The sequence below is a fragment of the Notolepis coatsorum genome (genome assembly GCF_963971535.1).
Source record: "Notolepis coatsorum genome assembly, chromosome: 11".
NCBI lineage: Eukaryota > Metazoa > Chordata > Actinopteri > Aulopiformes > Paralepididae > Notolepis > Notolepis coatsorum.
In genome coordinates this window covers 20,176,266-20,196,070 of record NC_140175.1, presented here as the reverse complement: position 1 = coordinate 20,196,070, position 19,805 = coordinate 20,176,266, and the positions used below count along the sequence as shown (strand labels likewise).

General features: G+C 43.9%; 1 protein-coding gene across 1 annotated transcript; it reads left to right on the top strand.

The window, feature by feature from the left end:
* Positions 1 to 701: 701 nt before the first annotated feature.
* Positions 702 to 15,710, top strand: mzt2b (mitotic spindle organizing protein 2B). Its single transcript, XM_084324704.1, has 4 exons — positions 702 to 857; positions 1,319 to 1,507; positions 2,306 to 2,466; positions 13,692 to 15,710. Exons 2-4 carry the CDS (start codon positions 1,326 to 1,328, stop codon positions 13,838 to 13,840), a joined length of 492 nt encoding a protein of 163 aa, XP_084180830.1. The 5' UTR covers positions 702 to 857; positions 1,319 to 1,325; the 3' UTR covers positions 13,841 to 15,710.
* The last annotated feature ends 4,095 nt before the right edge of the window (positions 15,711 to 19,805 follow it).

Below are 19,805 nucleotides of genomic sequence, written 5' to 3'. Positions count from 1 at the left end.
AAAAGCAACCACGAATGATTGTTAGTCAATGGACACCTGCCAGGGTAGGAAGAAGATAGCAAACATTGGGACGACACATCGTCTAAAACCTATGGGGTCAAAATGACCTCTATGGCCTTTCTAGGTAGAAATACTCAGAGCTCGTTTGTATTTTGTAAATATAATCTTAAAAACGATGTTAGACTAATATTAACTATGTTAGACTAATATTAACCTCTTAAATTAAGCATCGGGCAAAAATGGGGCTTTAAAATAAATATTTGCTATATTTGGTAGCTTAGGATGATTCCAAGGGCCCAGCACTGGGGGGGGGGGGGGGGCTTTTTTTTTTTTTTTTTTTTTTTTTTTTTTTTAACTAGACATCACTCAGGTGTATTATTGATGCTCTCATTGATACTATGTTTGTTTCTGAAGTGTGTGTGTGTGTGTGTGTGTGTGTGTGTGTGTGTGAGATATATATAGAGAGAGGGGGGGCTTTGGTAGACTATTGCATTGGTCCATTAATTGAAGATGAACGCAATGCGACATCCTTTACTAGGCTTACCTACCAACAGTGCAGGTGCTGAACTGCTGATCCGAATGTATAGGTAAAAACCATATTATGCGTTTTCATCAATAAAGAAATGGTTCGTTTGCGCCATCTAGTGTTTGTGTTCGACACCTGCTGCCACGATGACGCACTATTTGTGCGTCTATTATGTAGGAAACCCTTCCGTTTGAGTTTGACAGCCGAATCAATAATAGGGGCTAGTTTATCTTTTGTAGATGCATAGGCAAATCGCATTATAGTTAGTTAAACTTCCCGCTTAAAGTCACTCTGAAGAAAGGACAATATTTTTTAGAAACGCAGTCACTAGGTATGGTATACATTTTGCACATTGGTAACGTTACTGGGTGGAGGTCTAGCGTTATTTCTTATAATATAACTCTGTATTATGATCGCATGTACAATAATGCTGTATATACCGTATATATATTTATTCTTACCGTATATATATCTATCCATACCTGTACATATCTGTAGATACTATATCTATATCTGTACATATCCCTTACCTACTCTCTTATCTGTTTATCCCTTAGTGTCTTTAAGTTTATACATCACTGTACATATTAATACTACAACTCTGTACATCTGATTAGCACTATTACTTAGTAGTACTCATGTATATATTTTATACCCAGTTTAATCACCTGTACATTGTATATTACTATTGCACTTTACTGTTACATTTGCACTCTCGTTGCACTGTACTTGTGCTGCATGATGACAATACATTTTAATCTAATCTAATCTTTTTGTCACGTCTCTTTTCAGGTAACTGATGTCTCAATTACAACAATCCGGACCTCTGCCCACCGCGCCTGATTCTCCAGCGCTAGTGGTGGTAACTAGTAACGTGCAAAAGTACTCCATGAAGAAAAAGAAAATACTCAACGCTGAAGAGAATGAACTGTTTGAGCTCACTCAGGCAGCGGACATCACTATAGATCAAGAGGTCTTTAAGTAAGTGTTAGATGTATTGATTGAAAATGTTTGCAGATTGCAGAATGGGTACAATACAGTACAGCTCAATACACACAATTGTTAAGGGGATGCAGACCAGAGAAAGACTTTCGTCTTGTTTACATCAGGGTCCCCCATTTTCAATTCATCATAACATATATGACATACAGATAGACAATACTGCTACATCTGTACATTTATGACATACCAGATTTACAAATACAGTATTGTTTGTGATACAAAAATAGTCTAAAAAAGAGAGTACATTGGAGGAGGTTGGGTGGGTGGGGTGGGGTTGGGTTGGGTAGGCGGGATGGGGGTAACTGTACATTGGAGTATGCTTGTGTAAGTATTAGATGTATGCTTGTGTGTGTGTGTGTGTGTGTGTGTGTGTGTGTGTGTACGTGTGTGTACGTGTGTGTGTGTGTGTTTTAAGATAAGATAAGATATTCCTTTATTGTTTGGGCATCATAGCAGCATGGGGGAGGGAAGGTACAGGTATGGGCAGGGTAATAGTAGAAAGACATAAATATAGGCAAGGAAATTTGCTCTGAATATAGAAATATGAGAAAAATAAACAGTGTACTGTTGTACTATTAACTAAACGGTGTAAACAAAGGTGCAGATGAGGGTCTGTATGCCCGGTTATATTATATGTTACAATAAATATAGGCAATACAAATCTATACTATGAGTCAGAGTAAAAGTAAACGGTATACACAAGGTACCCTAACTGGCATGATATACGTCATAGGACTGCTTGTGCACATCGATCAACCTCTCTTCCTGCCCGTTTAGGATCATCGCAGACTTGTTGAAGATGAACGTGGCTCCCCAGGCAGTCTTCCAGACGCTGAAGGCCATGTGTGCAGGACAGAGGATAGCTGACACCTTTGTGGGTGATTCCTCTGCAGCCTCCCACACCACCAGTAGCACCACCACAGCCTCAGAGCCCAGAGGTCAGTATCATGTAGTGACGACAGCATGGTGCTAAGAAGCCGCAATGAGAACACACCTTTTCAATCAATATCTGAATTAAAAAAAGAAAAATAGCTATCTTACTGTCTTTGACTATTATATACTATGCTACTATATTATGTCTATACTACTGTCTACTATGTACTATGCTACGATGTCTATACAAAGATAAGATAAGATATTCTTTTGGGGAAATTCGGGCATCATAACAGCATGGAGGTACAGGTATGGGCAGGGTAATAGTAGAAAGACTAGAACGAGTATAAATATAGGCAATCAAATTTGATCTGAATATAAAAATATGAGAACAAATAAACAGTGTAAACAATATAATTAACTCTGAAAATGATCTATGTACTATGCTACTATGCCTGCCTATACTACTACCTACTATGTACTATGCTACTATGTCTATACTACTATCTACTATGCTACTACTATGTCTATACTACTACCTACTATGTACTATGCTACTATTTCTATACTACTATCTACTATACTACTATGTCTATACTACTACCTACTATGTACTATGCTACTATTTCTATACTACTATCTACTATACTACTATGTCTATACTACTATCTACTACACTACTATGTCTATACTACTATCTACTACACTACTATGTCTATACTACTATCTACTACACTACTATGTCTATACTACTATCTACTACACTACTATGTCTATACTACTATCTACTACACTACTATGTCTATACTACTATCTACTATGCTATTATGCCTATGCTAACTCAAGTTCAGCAACACTGATCCTTAGCCACCAGAAGTGTACCACTACCTCCCCCTGCTGACTTGTTGTACACAATTTGTAAGTCGGTTTGGATAAAAGTGACGGCTAAATGACTAAATGTAACTCTCGCACAGTAAAAGCCACTTGTATGTCCAGGTCTATATAATCTGCTAGCTGGTCTTTAGAATGCTATATGCTTGAAGCATAGTTAAGTCTGTTTTTAAACCTACAGAACAAAACCAACCAGCTAACATACCCTACCAAACTCATATTCTATCCACTGAAAAGTATCCAGATGTTTTGTTGTTGGGTAATAGCTGTTGTCAGAAATATTACGTTTCATAGGCTATATCGTATCTGGTGACTTAACGATATTCATTCAGGGAAAAGTATTAAATTCATAATTCTCAATTTAAGGCTTTAAAAGGTATTACATTTTGGGGGGGCAGCCTGGCTGTCGGGAGATTAAATTATATTTAATATATGAAATGTTTTTGTATTCAAGTTTTTTTTTTTTTTTTTTTCTTTACTTTATTTTTTAGCGTTTATCGCTTTTTCTGGTCAAGCATGACCAACAGAAACAGGTTGAAATGGGATGTAGAGCAGGGGAAGACACTCTGAGAAAATACGGCGGGTCCGGGAATCGAACTCGTGTACCCCAGATCCGTGACGAGCACGGTTTTCCCCGACGCAGAAATAGCGCCGAGATATGCGGTGAGCTACGGGAGCTCCCCTGTATTCAAGTTTTAATGCCGGGCTACCAGGAGCTTGGTGTGTCTGGCAAGAGCTTGTATAGAATGCACAGATATTTTAATTGGCGTGCAAATGTAACAGTAAAGTGCAATAGTAATATACAATGTACAGGTGATTCAACTGGGTATAAAATATATAAATGAGTACTAGTACTGAGTAATAGTACTAATCAGATGTATGTACAGTGATACAGGTATAAAGACACTATGGTAGTAAGTCATACTGGCCAGCAGCGTTACTAGTAAGGGTAGGTAAGGGATATGTACAGATATAGATATAGTATCTACAGATATGTAAAAAGGATTATCTGCAGGTAATAAACGCTATTGGCCTCCCTACAGTATCAAATTAACTGTGACAAATACAAAAATACGTGTAACAGAGGTGTCTGAGTTACTGAAATAAGTAAACTGTCTTTTAATAGACAGACAGTGTTGTCCCTGGTCGTGTCCCTGGGTGATTCTACATTATATTTTGGGACAGACTTCTGCTCCTCTGGTTAGAGCATAACATGACTACACAAACACAACCCATCGTCAGCAGCTGAAGACAACCTGTAGGCTGCTGAGGACAGATTGATCGTCCTAAACAAACGTCAGACAGGATTATGTAGCATTTGTTTAAAGGGTAAGTTCTGAATTGAGGACCCCTGGCCCTATGTCCTACCTATCGATTATGATTATGATTATTGATATTATTATGATTAGAGATGACAGTGGCTCAGGAGTTAGAGCAGGTCATCTGGTAATCAGAAGGTTCCCGGTTGGATTCCCGCTCCTCCTGGTCAGCGTGTCCAAGTGTCCTTGAGCAAGACACTTAACCCCTAACTGCTCCTGGTGAGCAGGTTGGCACCTTGCATGGTCGCCTCCTCTGTCGGTGTGTGAATGTGTGAGTGAATGGGTGAATGTGAGGAACAAAATTGTAAAGCACTTTGGATAAAAACCTGTTATATAAATGCACCATTTACCATGATGCTGATCGATAAGAGTCCCTTTTCAGCACAATCCATGCTGTTCTTTCTACTGGATATCTGCAGCTCAGGCTAGTTAGCCACAAAACGAATGCGACGTCAATGGGGCCACGCTCCAGTTTGTACAAGCCATTAATTAAATGAACACTGATACCCAGTGCTCCCAAAGTAGGTTTCAGTGGTTCTGTGGACTGGAGCGTCAATAAAGGTGCTGTAAGCGGTATTTTACATGTTAAAATAATACCTTTCTTCATTTACATCATTGCATGGAGCTGTAATTAACACAACACAATGTCCCCGATGACATCACTGGTGGCCATAGTCACACTAATTTACTCTCAATGACCGTCAGACTAGATTGATGTGTGTAAAACAGTTTAGAGTGTTTGGATGTCTGTGAGATTGTGGGCAAAATAAATCAGCTTTGTTTTTTGGTGAAGTGCCCCTTTAATTTAACCTTGATCGGTTTGAAGTTGTACTCAATTTAGTGAAAATAATTTTTTTTTTACATAATGGTAAAAAAAAAAAAAAAACTCTACACTCCCGACAGCCATCACTGATATAGAGTGTCTGGTCAGTAACATGGGTCTCTCTGTCCCTCCTGCTCTGCAGTAAACATAATACATTTCCTGGTATCCCTTCTCACTTTATCCAATCAGGAGAGAGAACTCCACACTGCAAAAAATGGTCTGATAAAAATAAGAAATAAAAACTTGTAAAATGATCTGCCAGTGCAGTAAGCACATTTGGCAAGATGTCTTGAAATAAGTAAAAATATCTTATCCTGTTTGGATAAAGTTGAACAGGATGCCAGGAAAGGTATTTTGTGTTTACTGCAGAGTGGAGGGACTGGGAGACCCATGTTACTGACCAGACACTCCGTAACGTAGAGCTATTTAACATATATTCTAACAAACTAAATACCACTTACAGCACCTTTAACATGACATCAGTTTTGTGGCTAACTATCTGGAGCTGTGGGTGTCCAGTATGAAGAACAGCATGGATTGTGCTGAAAAAGGACTCTCTGTCAGACTGCAGACAAATGTGACTCGGATCTGATTTCTTTCACAACAGTGTGAACGGCACTAATCACATGGAATCTGATCTTTTCAATTCTGATTTGGGCCACTTTCATATGTGGTCCTAAATCAGATACAGGGCGGTCTGATCGTCATGTGACTTTCACGTCACTCTGGATTGACATTTGTCACAATCTTTTACGTCCATCTTCGTTATTGTTCATTTCCGCATGCGGGTCAGTTCAGGAGTGTGACGAGTTCACACTGGAGTCTGAAATTGGCCACATTTAAGAAAATAATGTGAACAGCCAAACAAAACCAAAAATCAGATCTGAGCATTAAATCAGAATTGAGCACTAAGGCTTGCAGTGTGAACGCAGCCTTATCGATCAATGACATCATTGGTAAGTAGGAAATAGGGATCGGGTTCCAGAATTCAGAACGTACCCTTTTAATAAATCAATTTCTGACCTTTCTGACCTTTCGACCTCTCGCAACCGTTCTTCCCAAACCCCCTGCACCCCACCTCCGGGCCCAAGCACCTCCGGGCCCAAGCACCTCCAGGCCCAAGCACCTTCGCACCTCCGGGCCCAAGCATGTGAAATAATCACATCCCTCACTAATGCTCTCTACACTGATCATCTCCATCTTGCATCTGTGTAACTGCCTAATCTCCCGCACTAAACCCTTCCTCTCCGCGGCTCCGAAGTTCACCGGCTGAATGAAATGAACCGCGGAGAGAGGATGTAAAGAGATTTTCCGCAAACAAGGCGCCTGTCCCACCTGTTCACGGCAAACACCATGCTAAACGTGACATTAGTTTGGGGACCGAATGCATTTTTCTCCATTAGAGAGGTCTGACATGCTTCTAATGTGTGAAAAATGAGGAGAAGGAAGGTGCTTTTGTTTTGATACGTGTGGCTTTTGGTATCAGATCCTGGTATTGGGAGGAATTCCCCAATACTGATATAACCCTGATATCAGCCTGGTATCAATGTGGACGCATCGCCGACAAGTAACAGTCAAAACCCTACAGATGGCGTTTTGACTTTGCTTTCTAATTATTTTCTTATTCCTCTTTTGTTTTGTTTGGTTTTACCCTTTGCCGTGTAAATGTTCCATGTGTGTGTGCGCGCGTGTGTGTGTGTCTATGTGTGTGTGTGTGTCTATGTGTGTGTGTCTATGTGTGTGTGTGTGTCTATGTGTGTGTGTGTGTCTATGTGTCTGTGTGCGTGTCCGTGTGTGTGTGTGTGTGCGTGTGTGTCTGTGTGTGCATGTGTGTGTGTGTCTGTGTGCGTGTGTGTCTGTGTGTGTGTGCGTGTGTGTCTGTGTGTGCATGTGTGTGTGTGTCTGTGTGCGTGTGTGTGTGTGTGCGTGTGTGTGTGTGTCTGTGTGTGTGTGTGTACGTGCGTGTATATGTGTCTGTGTGTGTGTATATGTGCGTGTGTGTGTGTGTACGTGCGTGTATATATGTGTGTGTGTCTGTGTGTGTGTATATGTGTGTGCGCCTTCTGTTTCCTGAAGAAGAGGATGCTAGTGCCTCTGCCAAGAGCCTTAAACCCACGGGGCCTCCCTCTTCAGCCGCAGGCCCCAGGGCCACCCGGGTCAACACTAAGGTCTACGGCCCCCAGGACACTAGCGCTCCTCACGCTCAAGGTTCCCTCTGCACAGCGCCCCCCTCCTCCATCTGCCTGCTCCACCCGCTCTCCTTGTCACGTCCCACCCAGCTTTGTTGCCGTGTAACGCTGTACTTGTGGCAGTGAGTGGGATCGAGTGGAGAGTGATTGCTGCTGTGTGTGTGTGTGTGTCTGTTTAACCGTCTGTAGTGTGGTAGTGACAGGGTTAACCTTCTGCAGTGTGGTAGTGAAAGGGTTAACCTTCTGTAGTGTGGTAGTGAAAGGGTTAAACGGCTGTAGTGTGGTAGTGAAAGGGTTAACCCTCTGTTGTGTGCGAGTGAAAGGGTTAACCTTCTGCAGTGTTGTAGTGAAAGGGTTAACCCTCTGTTGTGTGCTAGTGAAAGGGTTAACCTTCTGCAGTGTGGTAGTGAAAGCGTTAACCTCCTGTAGTGTGGTAGTGAAAGGGTTAACCTTATGTGGTGTGGTAGTGAAAGGGTTAACCTTATGTAGTGTGGTAGTGAAATGGTTAACATTCTGTAGTGTGGTAGTGAAAGGTTTAACCTTATGTAGTGTTGTAGTGAAAGGGTTAACAGGATATAGTGTGGTAGTGAAAGGGTTAACCTTCTGTAGTGTGGTAGTGAAAGGTTTAACCCATGATTGTAGTGTAGTGTGGGAGTGAAAGGGTTAACCTTATGTAGTGTGGTAGTGAAAGGGTTAACAATATGTAGTGTGGTAGTGAAAGGGTTAACCATATGTAGTGTGGTAGTGAAAGGGTTAACAATATGTAGTGTGGTAGTGAAAGGGTTAACCATATGTAGTGTGGTAGTGAAAGGGTTAACCATTTGTAGTGTGGTAGTGAATGGATTAACCTTCTATATAGTGTGGTAGTGAAAGGGTTAACCTTCTGTAGTGTGGTAGTGAAAGGGTTAACTTTCTGTAGTGTGGTAGTGAAAGGGTTAACCTCCTGTAGTGTGGTAGTGAAAGGGTTAACCATCTGTAGTGTGGTAGTAAAAGAGTTAACCTTCCGTAGTGTGCTAGTGAAGGGGTAACCTTCTGTAGTGTGTTAGTGAAAGGGTTAACGTTAACCCTTTGTAGTGTGGTAGTGAAATGGTTAACCTTCTGTGGTGTGGTAGTGAAAGGTTTAACCCGTTGTAGCGTGGTAGTGAAAGGGTTAACCTTATGTAGTGTGGTAGTGAAATGGTTAACATGCTGTAGTGTGGTAGTGAAAGGGTTAACCGTATGTAGTGTTGTAGTGAAAGGGTTAACAGGATATAGTGTGGTAGTGAAAGAGTTAACCTTCTGTAGTGTGGTAGTGAAAGGTTTAACCCATTGTAGTGTAGTGTGGTAGTGAAAGGGTTAACCTTATGTAGTGTGGTAGTGAAAGGGTTAACAATATGTAGTGTGGTAGTGAAAGGGTTAACCATATGTAGTGTGGTAGTGAAAGGGTTAACTATTTGTAGTGTGGTAGTGAATGGATTAACCTTCTATAGTGTGGTAGTGAAAGGGTTAACCTTCTGTAGTGTGGTAGTGAAAGGGTTAACCGTCTGTAGTGTGGTAGTGAAAGGGTTAACCTTCTATAGTGTGGTAGTGAAAGGGTTAACCGTCTGTAGTGTGGTAGTGAAAGTGTTAACCGTCTGTAGTGTGGTAGTGAAAGGGTTAAACTTCTGTAGTGGTAGTGACAGGGTTAACCGTCTGTGTGTGTGCGCGCGTGTGTGTGTGTGTGTGTGTGTGTGTGTGTGTGTGTGTGTGTGTGTGTGTGTGTGTGTGTGTGTGTGTGTGTGTGTGTGTGTGTGTGTGTGTGTGTGTGTGTGTGTGTGTGTGTGTGTGTGTGTGTGTGTGTGTGTGTGTGTGTGTGTGTGTGTGTGTGTGTGTGTGTGTGTGTGTGTGTGTGTGTGTGTGTGTGTGTGTGTGTGTGTGTGTGTGTGTGTGTGTGTGTGTGTGTGTGTGTGTGTGTGTGTGTGTGTGTGTGTGTGTGTGTGTGTGTGTGTGTGTGTGTGGAAGAGAGATGGAGCTTGTCTGAGTTTCATCATCATTGCCATCATCTCATATTCAGGAGGAGGAACACGTTGGGTTTTTCTCCAGGTTCTGTTTGTTTAAAGGGGACAGAAAGTGGTGGCGTTGGAGGGGGACAGTTTATATAATAATCATAATAATGATAATAACAATACACTTTATTTGTATAGCACCTTTCAAACTAGAATTGCAGCCCAAAGTCCTTCACAGCAGTGATGTGTACACACAAAATAGTCATAGGCATAAAATGAGCATTAAATTGACATAAGTATAGACAGGCATAAAATGAACAGAGAATTGATATTAAAACCCCCCGGAAGATTTGTTAATCATCATTAGAATCTATTAAAATGTTTAATTAAAATGAAAGAAAGATTGTTTGAGATATTCCTTTATTGAACCCCTTGGGGAAATATGGGCATCATAGCAGCATGGGGGAGGGGAGGTACTGGTATGGGCAGGGTAATAGTAGAAAGACAGAAATATAGACAATAAAACTTGATCTGTATATAAAAATATGAGACAAAATAAACAGTGTAAACAATATAATTAACGTTAACTCTGAATATAAAACTGAGACAAATAAACAGTGTAAACAGAGGTTCATACAGATGAGGGTCTGTATGCCCTATTGGTTATATTATTATACGTTACAATAAATATAGGCAGTAAAGAATTAGAATCTGAATATATACTATGAATAAGAGTAAAAGTAAACAGTATACACAACAAGGCACCCTAACTTAGTGGTCAGAAATTCCTAATAGTTCTTTACCAAGTCAGTTATCGTTTGTAATAATTACATTACCTCCACTCTGTCTGCACGGGTCTCTCTGCTCATGGAACGGCTTGTCTGTATCAATAGTCTATGAACGCCACGCAAAGTGGGCGACATGTTGTTGCCACGATTTGGAAATACACAAACCGTTGTTTTTAATCTTTTAGCTAGCTGTGCAACAAACTTTTCGCGGTAACGTTAGCAAAGAGGCTGGATACAGGAAGACGTTAGCAGAGAGGCTGGATACAGGAGGACGTTGGAGAGGCTGGATACAAGAGGACGTTAGAGAGGCTGGATACAGGAGGACGTTAGAGAGGCTGGATACAGGAGGATGTTAGCAGAGAGGCTGGTTACAGGAGGACGTTAGAGAGGCTGGATACAAGAGGATGTTGGAGAGGCTGGATACAGGAGGACGTTAGAGAGGCTGGATACAGGAGGACGTTAGAGAGGCTGGATACAGGAGGACGTTAGAGAGGCTGGATACAGGAGGACGTTAGAGAGGCTGGTTACAGGAGGACGTTAGCAGAGAGGCTGGATACAGGAGGACGTTAGAGAGGCTGGATACAGGAGGCTGTTAGAGAGGCTGGTTACAGGAGGACATTAGAGAGGCTGGATACAGGAGGATGTTAGCAGAGAGGCTGGTTACAGGAGGACGTTAGAGAGGCTGGATACAGGAGGACGTTAGAGAGGCGAGGCTGGTTACAGGAGGACGTTAGAGAGGCTGGATACAGGAGGACGTTAGAGAGGCTGGTTACAGGAGGACGTTAGCAGAGAGGCTGGTTACAGGAGGACGTTAGAGAGGCTGGTTACAGGAGGACGTTAGCAGAGAGGCTGGATACAGGAGGACGTTAGAGAGGCTGGATGCAGGAGGACGTTAGAGAGGCTGGATACAGGAGGACGTTAGCAGAGAGGCTGGATACAGGAGGACGTTAGAGAGGCTGGATACAGGAGGACGTTAGAGAGGCTGGATACAGGAGGACGTTAGCAGAGAGGCTGGATACAGGAGGACGTTAGAGAGGCTGGATACAGGAGGATGTTAGCAGAGAGGCTGGATACAGGAGAACGTTAGAGAGGCTGGTTACAGGAGGACGTTAGAGAGGCTGGATACAGGAGGCCGTTAGAGAGGCTGGATACAGGAGAACGTTAGAGAGGCTGGATACAGGAGGATGTTAGAGAGGCTGGATACAGGAGGATGTTAGAGAGGCTGGATACAGGAGAACGTTAGAGAGGCTGGTTACAGGAGGACGTTAGAGAGGCTGGTTACAGGAGGACGTTAGAGAGGCTGGTTACAGGAGGACGTTAGAGAGGCTGGATACAGGAGAACGTTAGAGAGGCTGGATACAGGAGAACGTTAGAGAGGCTGGATACAGGAGGATGTTAGAGGCTGGATACAGGAGGACGTTAGAGAGGCTGGATACAGGAGGACGTTAGAGAGGCTGGATACAGGAGGGCGTTAGAGAGGCTGGATACAGGAGGACGTTAGCAGAGAGGCTGGATACAGGAGAACGTTAGAGAGGCTGGATACAGGAGAACGTTAGAGAGGCTGGATACAGGAGGATGTTAGCAGAGAGGCTGGATACAGGAGGCTGTTAGAGAGGCTGGATACAGGAGGATGTTAGCAGAGAGGCTGGATACAGGAGGACGTTAGAGAGGCTGGATACAGGAGGACGTTAGCAGAGAGGCTGGTTACAGGAGGACATTAGAGGCTGGTTACAGGACGTTAGAGAGGCTGGATACAGGAGGACGTTAGAGAGGCTGGATACAGGAGGACGTTAGAGAGGCTGGATACAGGAGGATGTTAGCAGAGAGGCTGGATACAGGAGGACGTTAGCAGAGAGGCTGGATATAGAACGTTAGCTCTCCATGCTCCACTGCCTCAGGTTGTTGTCCTTCTTCAACAACTCACGCCTTGTGGGATTTCACAGAGAGATTTCTGTTTCAAGAAATTAGCTGGTAACCAATTAAAGAAAAGAAAAAGAGATCAAGCACCCTCAAAAACCACTCGAGTTCAGTTGAAACTGCGAGTACCGGAGTGATGGATTATTCACGCCCATCCCTAGTCTCCTCTATTATTAGCATTCACTGTATAAACATCCATGTGGTTTAGTACAGCAGGTCCACAGGAGATCCTATTGACACAGTCTATATCCCCTGACCCCCTTCACTGTTATGAATGAATGTGTGTATAGAGACCAATAACAAACAGTCGCAAAGGCACCTGGATTTGACTGTGTCAATACTGGGATATGTGTGAATCTAGCGAGGCAATATAATCACTGTCAATCAAAACGGACTTCGGTGGGAAATCAAAACGGATTCAGGAGGGAACTCGAAAGAGATTTTGGAGGGAACTCAAAACAGCCGTTGGAGGGAGTGACTGTCATATTGACGGAAAACAAGTCTGAGATAAGCGAAACGTTGCTGTAAGTGTCACTGAATTATTAGCATAGTTTGTGATAGTAATGCATAAGATTCATTTTAATTATATTTGATAAAACAGCACTTTCTTGCCCCTTTAGGTGTCGTGCTACTCTACTGGCAACTGTGTGATGCTATTGAGATGTGTACTTGCATGCGTTTGGAAGCAATTTGAGGTGGCATGGCCGATGATGTTTCTTTTAAGCAGAGAAAATAGAACTAGCCACTTGTATATATTTTGAATAATCGTTATGTCTAGTCCTACTGTATCTTTAAAGATGCTGTAAGTGGTATTTTTCTGTTTGTTAAAATAAGTGGTCGAGTAGTAAACACAAAATACATGTTCTGGTATCACGTTCCCACTTTATTCAATCAGGAGAAAACAGTCTGTCAAAAATAAGAAATAAAATAATCTGCCAGTGCAGTAAGCAAATGTGGCTTTGCAAGATTTTGTGAAATAAGTAAAAGAAAAGAAAAAAATATCTAGGGTTCTCTCTCCTGATTGGATAAAGTGGGAAGGGATACCAGGAAATGTATTTTGTGTTTACTGCAGAGCGGAGGGACTGGGAGACCCATGTTACTGACCAGACACTCTATTATCAGTGATGGCTTTCAGAATGTAGAGCTATTTAACACTTATTCTAACAAAATAAATACCACTTACAGCTCCTTTAATCCTTCTGATGCATGGTTTTCTCACGATGTAAACTTGTCCTATCATCATCAGCATCATCATCATCATATTGAGACCCAGTCCATGTTTTTTTGCATCCTGTGTGAAGTTTGGCAACACAAAAAAAACACACGCATCCTTCCTCAACTCTACCCTCCTCTCCTCCTCTCCTCCTCTCATGTGTGTCTGTGTGTTTTGTGTCTGCAGTGCGCAGCAAAGCGGGCACAGGCCTGGGGGGCGAGAAGAGCAGCAGAGAGGCCTCCAGCCAGAGGGTGCAGCGACAGCCCAGCGCCACCAGGGCTCAGAAGCCCAAGAGCTCCGGGAGCAGCAGTTCCTCCTCCCAGATAACCTCCTAGTAGTGAACACCACCTGTCCTCCCAGGACACCACCACCTGTCCTCCCAGGAGGACACCACCACCTGTCCTCCCAGGACACCACCACCTGTCCTCCCAGCCAGGACACCACCACCTGTCCTCCCAGGACACCACCACCTGGCTCAGAGAGAGACTACTACATTCACACTGCAGGCAAAGTGGCCCAAATCTGAATTATTTTGCTCATACGTGACTCGGATCCGTTTTCTCAGTGAACAACACAAATCACATGGAATTGGAATATTGAGCCACTGCTGTCATAATAATGTGGTCCTGAATCAGATACAACAGGGTCTGATTTGTTTTAATTAGCTGCAGCCTCCACCACATTGATTCAACTTATAAATGAAACCATTATACTGCGACGTCGGTGTCCTCCGTGTTCACGTCCATCTTCGTCGTTGTTTATTTATTCGTATCGGGCCACGTTTAAAAAGTAATGTGAACAGCCAAACAAAAAAAACAGATCTGAGCAATAAAACATAATTTAGCGCTGACTCACTTTAAAGGAACACGCCGACATTATGGGAAATTCCCTCACCGTCTCCTCCGGAGTCAGACAAGAAGATGGATACCAATTTCCTCTTCCACTAGCCTAGCTTAGTGTTTTTGGTCAACAGCTAGGCTAGTGGTCCGTATCCGCTTCCAGTCATTTGTGCTAAGCTAGGCTAGGCTTGCAGCCGGATAGCTTTCTACTGAACGCACAGCGATGAAATTGGTATCTATCTTCTTGTCTGACTCTGGAGAAGACGGTAAGAGCATTTCCCCATAATGTTGGCGTGTTCCTTTAAACGGGTCCTAAAGGTCCTGGCGGATGTAGGATATATAGTGCAGTGGTCCTCAAACGTTTTCAGGTCAAAGACCCCCCCCAAATCGATACGTAATGGTCCCTTTTCCAGCAGGGACCTCCATCTGACAATATTATTTGTTGTGACATGTGATTTAACCTTTTCACTACCACACTACAGAAGGTTAACCCTTTCACAATCGTCTGTAGTGTGGTAGTGAAAGGGTTAACCCTTTGTCGTGTGGCAGTGCAAGGGTTAACCTCATGTATTGTCGCAGTGAAAGGGTTAACAATTTGGTAGTGGAAGGGTTAATCCAGAATGCCATAGCTGTCTGTCTATACTGTAGAGAGACCACAGAGGAGAGAGCAGACTACATGACTCTCTCGCTGCACTAACCTCTAGTGAAGAATATATTTAGCTGGAGCTGGGGACCCCCTGAATGACCCCTGGCGGTCCCCGAACCCCACTTTGAGAACCACTGACATAGTGGATACAACTATATAAGCATGTATTTCAGCTGAACGGACGAGGAGCTTGTATAATTGTGGAATCCGCCTGCAAGTGCACTGCTTACTGTGTCATTGTTGTATCTTCATGTTCGCTTCATGGCAGGTTTCAAGAGTTCATTGACGTGGAGGTGACTGCACTTTTGTGTTCATTGTCTTTTGACCAGTCCAGACTGTGTGTGTGTAAATGGGTAAATGGTGCATTTATATAGCAGCTTTTATCCAGCTTTACAACTTATGCCTCACATTCACCCGTTCACTCACACACTCACACACCGACGGCAGAGGCGACCATGCAAGGTGCCAACCTGCTCATCAGGAGCAGTTAGGGGTGTCTTGCTCAAGGACACTTCGATACGCTGCCAGGAGGAGCCAGATTGGAACCGGCCTCTCTATACCCTCTGAGCCGCTGTTGCTCTGTGCACGTGTGTGTGTGTGTGTGTGTGTGTGCGCATGCTCAATGTCTTTATTTTTTATATATACATTGATAATGATTTATTGTATCTTTGTTGTCATTTTATCCCATACCTGTTTAAATAAAACATTTTTTTAGCATCATTGTACTGTATATGTCATCAAGGGCGTAGGTTTGGTTTAAACATTGGGGGGGGACACTTTAAGTCTGGGGGTCCTCCCTCAGCTCATTCTGAGCATCAACACTTCATTTCCTGCATTCTGGTGTTGTTGTATGCACCATGCATGCATTTGTGCCTTTTCTGCATCAATTTATCAATTAATAAATGTCCTTATTTATGTAACTTAAAGGAAAAGACAACATTCAGGTACCCGCTGACACAAATATATTGAACGTTGTTTCGGGGTTGTTTAATTAATATATAGTTACAGGTAAGAAGGATATATAAATGCTTTTTTACTTCTTTTGGGGAGGCGGTTGTCTTTCATATTACCTCTATTTTTTTTAGGGGAACAAATTTACCTCTTCTCAACACTGAGTGTGGGACATGTCCCCTGCAACCCCCTAAAACCTATGCCTGCATCTCTTGGTCCTCTTCTGTATGGTAATCATTGACCAATGAGTCTCCTTTATTCCTATACGCCTAGCAAGGAGGACGAGAGTCAAAAAGGCGGTCGTTCCAAATAATCACTAGAGACACTTGAGATGTGAAAGAGAGGACGGCGGCGGCCTCTTGGCCCCTGCCAGACGCTCCTCTCTACCTACGTCTTCACGCTCTTTCTTCTCCATCTGGTCGTCGCTACCAACAACACAACGCCTTCTGATCATCATCATCCTCGTCGGAATAGCCGATAATGTGACAGGCTCACGGGGGGGGGGGTATCTTTTGGAATGTAGGGCGGTCTGTTGAAAGCAGCCGTCCGTGTCATTGTCTTTCCAATGTCACCGTGAAGAATAGTTCCCATTGTGGAGAGGGAGTCCTCCTCTCCCTGAAAGAACTGTCATCGATTGTTGGCCCTACTCTGTGAGGTGGAGCCGTGTTTCAGATAAAGACCTCTGAGGCTTACTAGGGAGAAGGGAGGAGGGGGGTGCCGACGACACGGGCCTCTTCTCTCTTCTTCTGAACCGATCTTCTTCCATCACACGGGGGCAGTCAAAGCCCACCGGAGGAGGAGGGATGTCTGCACCCCCCCCCCCCCCCCCCCCTTCTCAGCGGCGTGGCCAAATCTGGGCTAATTATTTGCCATCTCTGGTCTGGTTTCATCTGTCTGTCTGCCGTCACTGTGGTTCCTCGCTGGCGTGATGCATTTAAGCATATCTGTGACAAACGGTTTGCAGGAGATGTTGAAATGCTTATGAGAAATATAGCCTCTACTTGTTCACAAACAGAGCTGATGGTGACGTGCGTGCGTGTGTGTGTGTATGTGTGTGTCTATGAGCCAGGCTGCAGGGTTTTATGTCGTTGCAGCTCTTTTATGTGGCCGTTTGTCCTGTTTATGTGTTCCTGCCTCTCCTCTCTCCTCTCTCTTCTCTCCTCTCCTCTCTCTTCTCTCCTCTGCGCTCTCCCATCGATGGCGGCGTGCCTGTAATTGATGGCACCATATTGCTGTGGTGTAGCACGTTTAATGGGGCTTGACAGAGCAAGGGAAAGCAGCATGCAACCAAGGAGGGGACTTAACCCTTGCAACCCCCCCATAGCCGTTTCTCTCTGGCTAGTGTGGCTACACACAGACACACACGCACACAATCTCCTCCCCCCCCCCCCCCCCTCATGCACTTATGAATGTAAACAGTCACACAGTTGATATACAGAGAGAGCCACATGCAGGAACTCACGCTAGTGACCAGTTTGTTGATTCCTCCTCCTACTGTTACACCACCAGTTAGGGGGTAAGAGCAATTTTATTTACGATCCGGGGAATAGAGAGAGACCACACCTGACTCTACTTCGTGGGGTGGGGGTGGGGGTATATATACTTTTCGAGTGCTAGCCTTTGGTGTTGACCCACTGTTTTAGGTGGGGGTGAACCTAAATGTGTTTTGACAGAGGTAAACAGGTTGGGACTGGGAGTACATTTATTTCCCCCTCTCCTCAACCTGCTGCCAGTATAAAAAAACCTGCAGTTCCTCACGTGGCCTAAAGGGGGCAGTGTGGTTCCAAGGTCCCGCTGTAGCACGCGTCCCGGGTTTCCACACAGGCATCCACTCTGGCATATTGTATGTGTTTATTTTGTTATGGGGGAATTTCATAGGCACTATAGGAGACTGTTTCATTAAATAGGGGGTGTTATCCTCCGCTCACGCACGCACACCGCACGTACAGCGCGCATGTAGGGATGTCGGCACAAACGCGCACACGCACGCACACACTATATGCACCATTAATCAATGGAGACGACGATGAAATGATGCTATTGTGCGCCAGGCAAGACAGACAGAACGTTGACGAATGAGCCAGTCAGAGCTGTTGGCGAATCATTAATGTAAGGTGTGGGTGTGTAAGGTCTAAAACCCGGGTTCTTCTCACACAATCTCTCTGCGCGCACGCTGTTCCCAGGTGACGAGAGAGGGGAGAGGAGAAAAAAAGAATCCAGGGGAGGGACACTATTTTAAGAACTGATATCACACCTCTGTTTTTTTTGTTTTTTTTATATACCCCCAATCGCCCATATTCTCTCCTCAATCTCTCTCTCTCTCTGTGTGTGCATGAGTAGCATGAGGTGATGGAGGGAATATCTGCCCCCCTCCCTCATCTTTCTCTCTCTCTGGGTATTGTTCTTTATTGTGAATTCTTTGTGCACATTTCTCTAGATTTATTACCCATTTTTCTCTCTCTCTCTCTCTCTCTCTCTCTCTCTCTCTCTCTCTCTCTCTCTCTCTCTCTCTCTCTCTCTCTCTGTGTCTCTCTACATTCAGTCCTTCTCTCTAACCCCTTCACTCTCTCCCCATCATCACCCCCCCCCCCATTCCCTCCCTCCCTCCCTCCCCCCACCCACTCTCTATCACCCTCCTTGCCGGGCTGCCTGTAGATTGGCCGTTTCCTGCACGCGCCCAGTAGAGCCCTTATCAGAGGTAGAGTGCTGATTGTTGGCCTGTCTCTCAGGCTGACTGACAGTTCAGGCTTTGCTGCTGAAATGCCTGATTTGGTCAATGTTTGTCTGTGGGGCCTTATCTCCAAACCTTATATTAACTGCCTTGACAGTGTGTGCAGGCAGTCTCTCTCCATCTTGCCGGGCTACCCCCCCCTCCCCTCCCCTACCCCTCCTCTCTCCTCTCCTCTCCTCCTTCCTCTCCTCTACTCCCATTCCCTCTGTCTCTATCTCCATTCTCGCTCTTCCTCACCTTCGCTCTGTAATCTCTCAACCACCAACCAAATGTTTTCTTACGGTTCCCTCCTCTTCCTCCCTCTCCGTCGCCGTCGCCAGCCCCTCGCACGCGGTATCCACATCTCCTCCCTTTGCTGTTGTTATGGCAGTGTTGTCCGACACCCAGTGTGTGTGTGTGACGTGTATATATAAACTGTTTCAAACTTCAAGCAGCGGCATTGTAAATCTGTCTCAAGTGTACTATTTCCTGTTGCAGTTAGTATAATATAGCAGCTGAGATGTGAACTTGAACCAAAGCTGTTACCTAGCAACGCAATTTCTCTTCAAAAGGTCCATAACTATAGCCTGGCCAACTATAAAGAATACTATCCCGTGTTGGGTTCAATTCCCCACTGACCGTATGTGGTCAATTATGGATCCGACGATGACTTACTCATAGGGATGTCCGATATTATCGGCCTACCGATATTGGCATTAAAATGTGATATCGGAAAATATCGGTATCGGTTTTAATCTTTTTTATTTATTAATTTTTTACATTTCTATAACCTTTATTTACCCAGGCAAGCAAGTAATAACATATTCTGATTTTATTTATTGTCAAAAGTATGCATAATGTTGTGTTAATTCCACAACAACAGATATGTAATGTTAATTACCTGAAATTATTCCGCTTTTTTTGTGTGTGGGGCGGGGGGGGGGAACCCTGCATATATCGGTATCGGTTGATATCGGTATCGGAAATTAAGAGTTGGACAATATCGGTATATCGGTATTGGTAAAAAAGCCAATATCGAGCAAACTCAGTTTCAATTTAAATTACGATGTTGGCATCCCAGGATCATGAAAACAAGAGAATCGACATAAAACCCTGATTATGCCACGTTGCTCTCATTACTCACTTTAAACACC

Coding starts and splice junctions, on each gene's coding strand:
- mzt2b (XM_084324704.1), top strand. CDS start 1,326: ATGTCTCAATTACAACAATCCGGACCTCTGCCCACCGCGCCTGATTCT. Junction 1,508..2,305: donor ATAGATCAAGAGGTCTTTAA/GTAAGTGTTAGA, acceptor CTGCCCGTTTAG/GATCATCGCAGACTTGTTGA. Junction 2,467..13,691: donor CACAGCCTCAGAGCCCAGAG/GTCAGTATCATG, acceptor TTGTGTCTGCAG/TGCGCAGCAAAGCGGGCACA.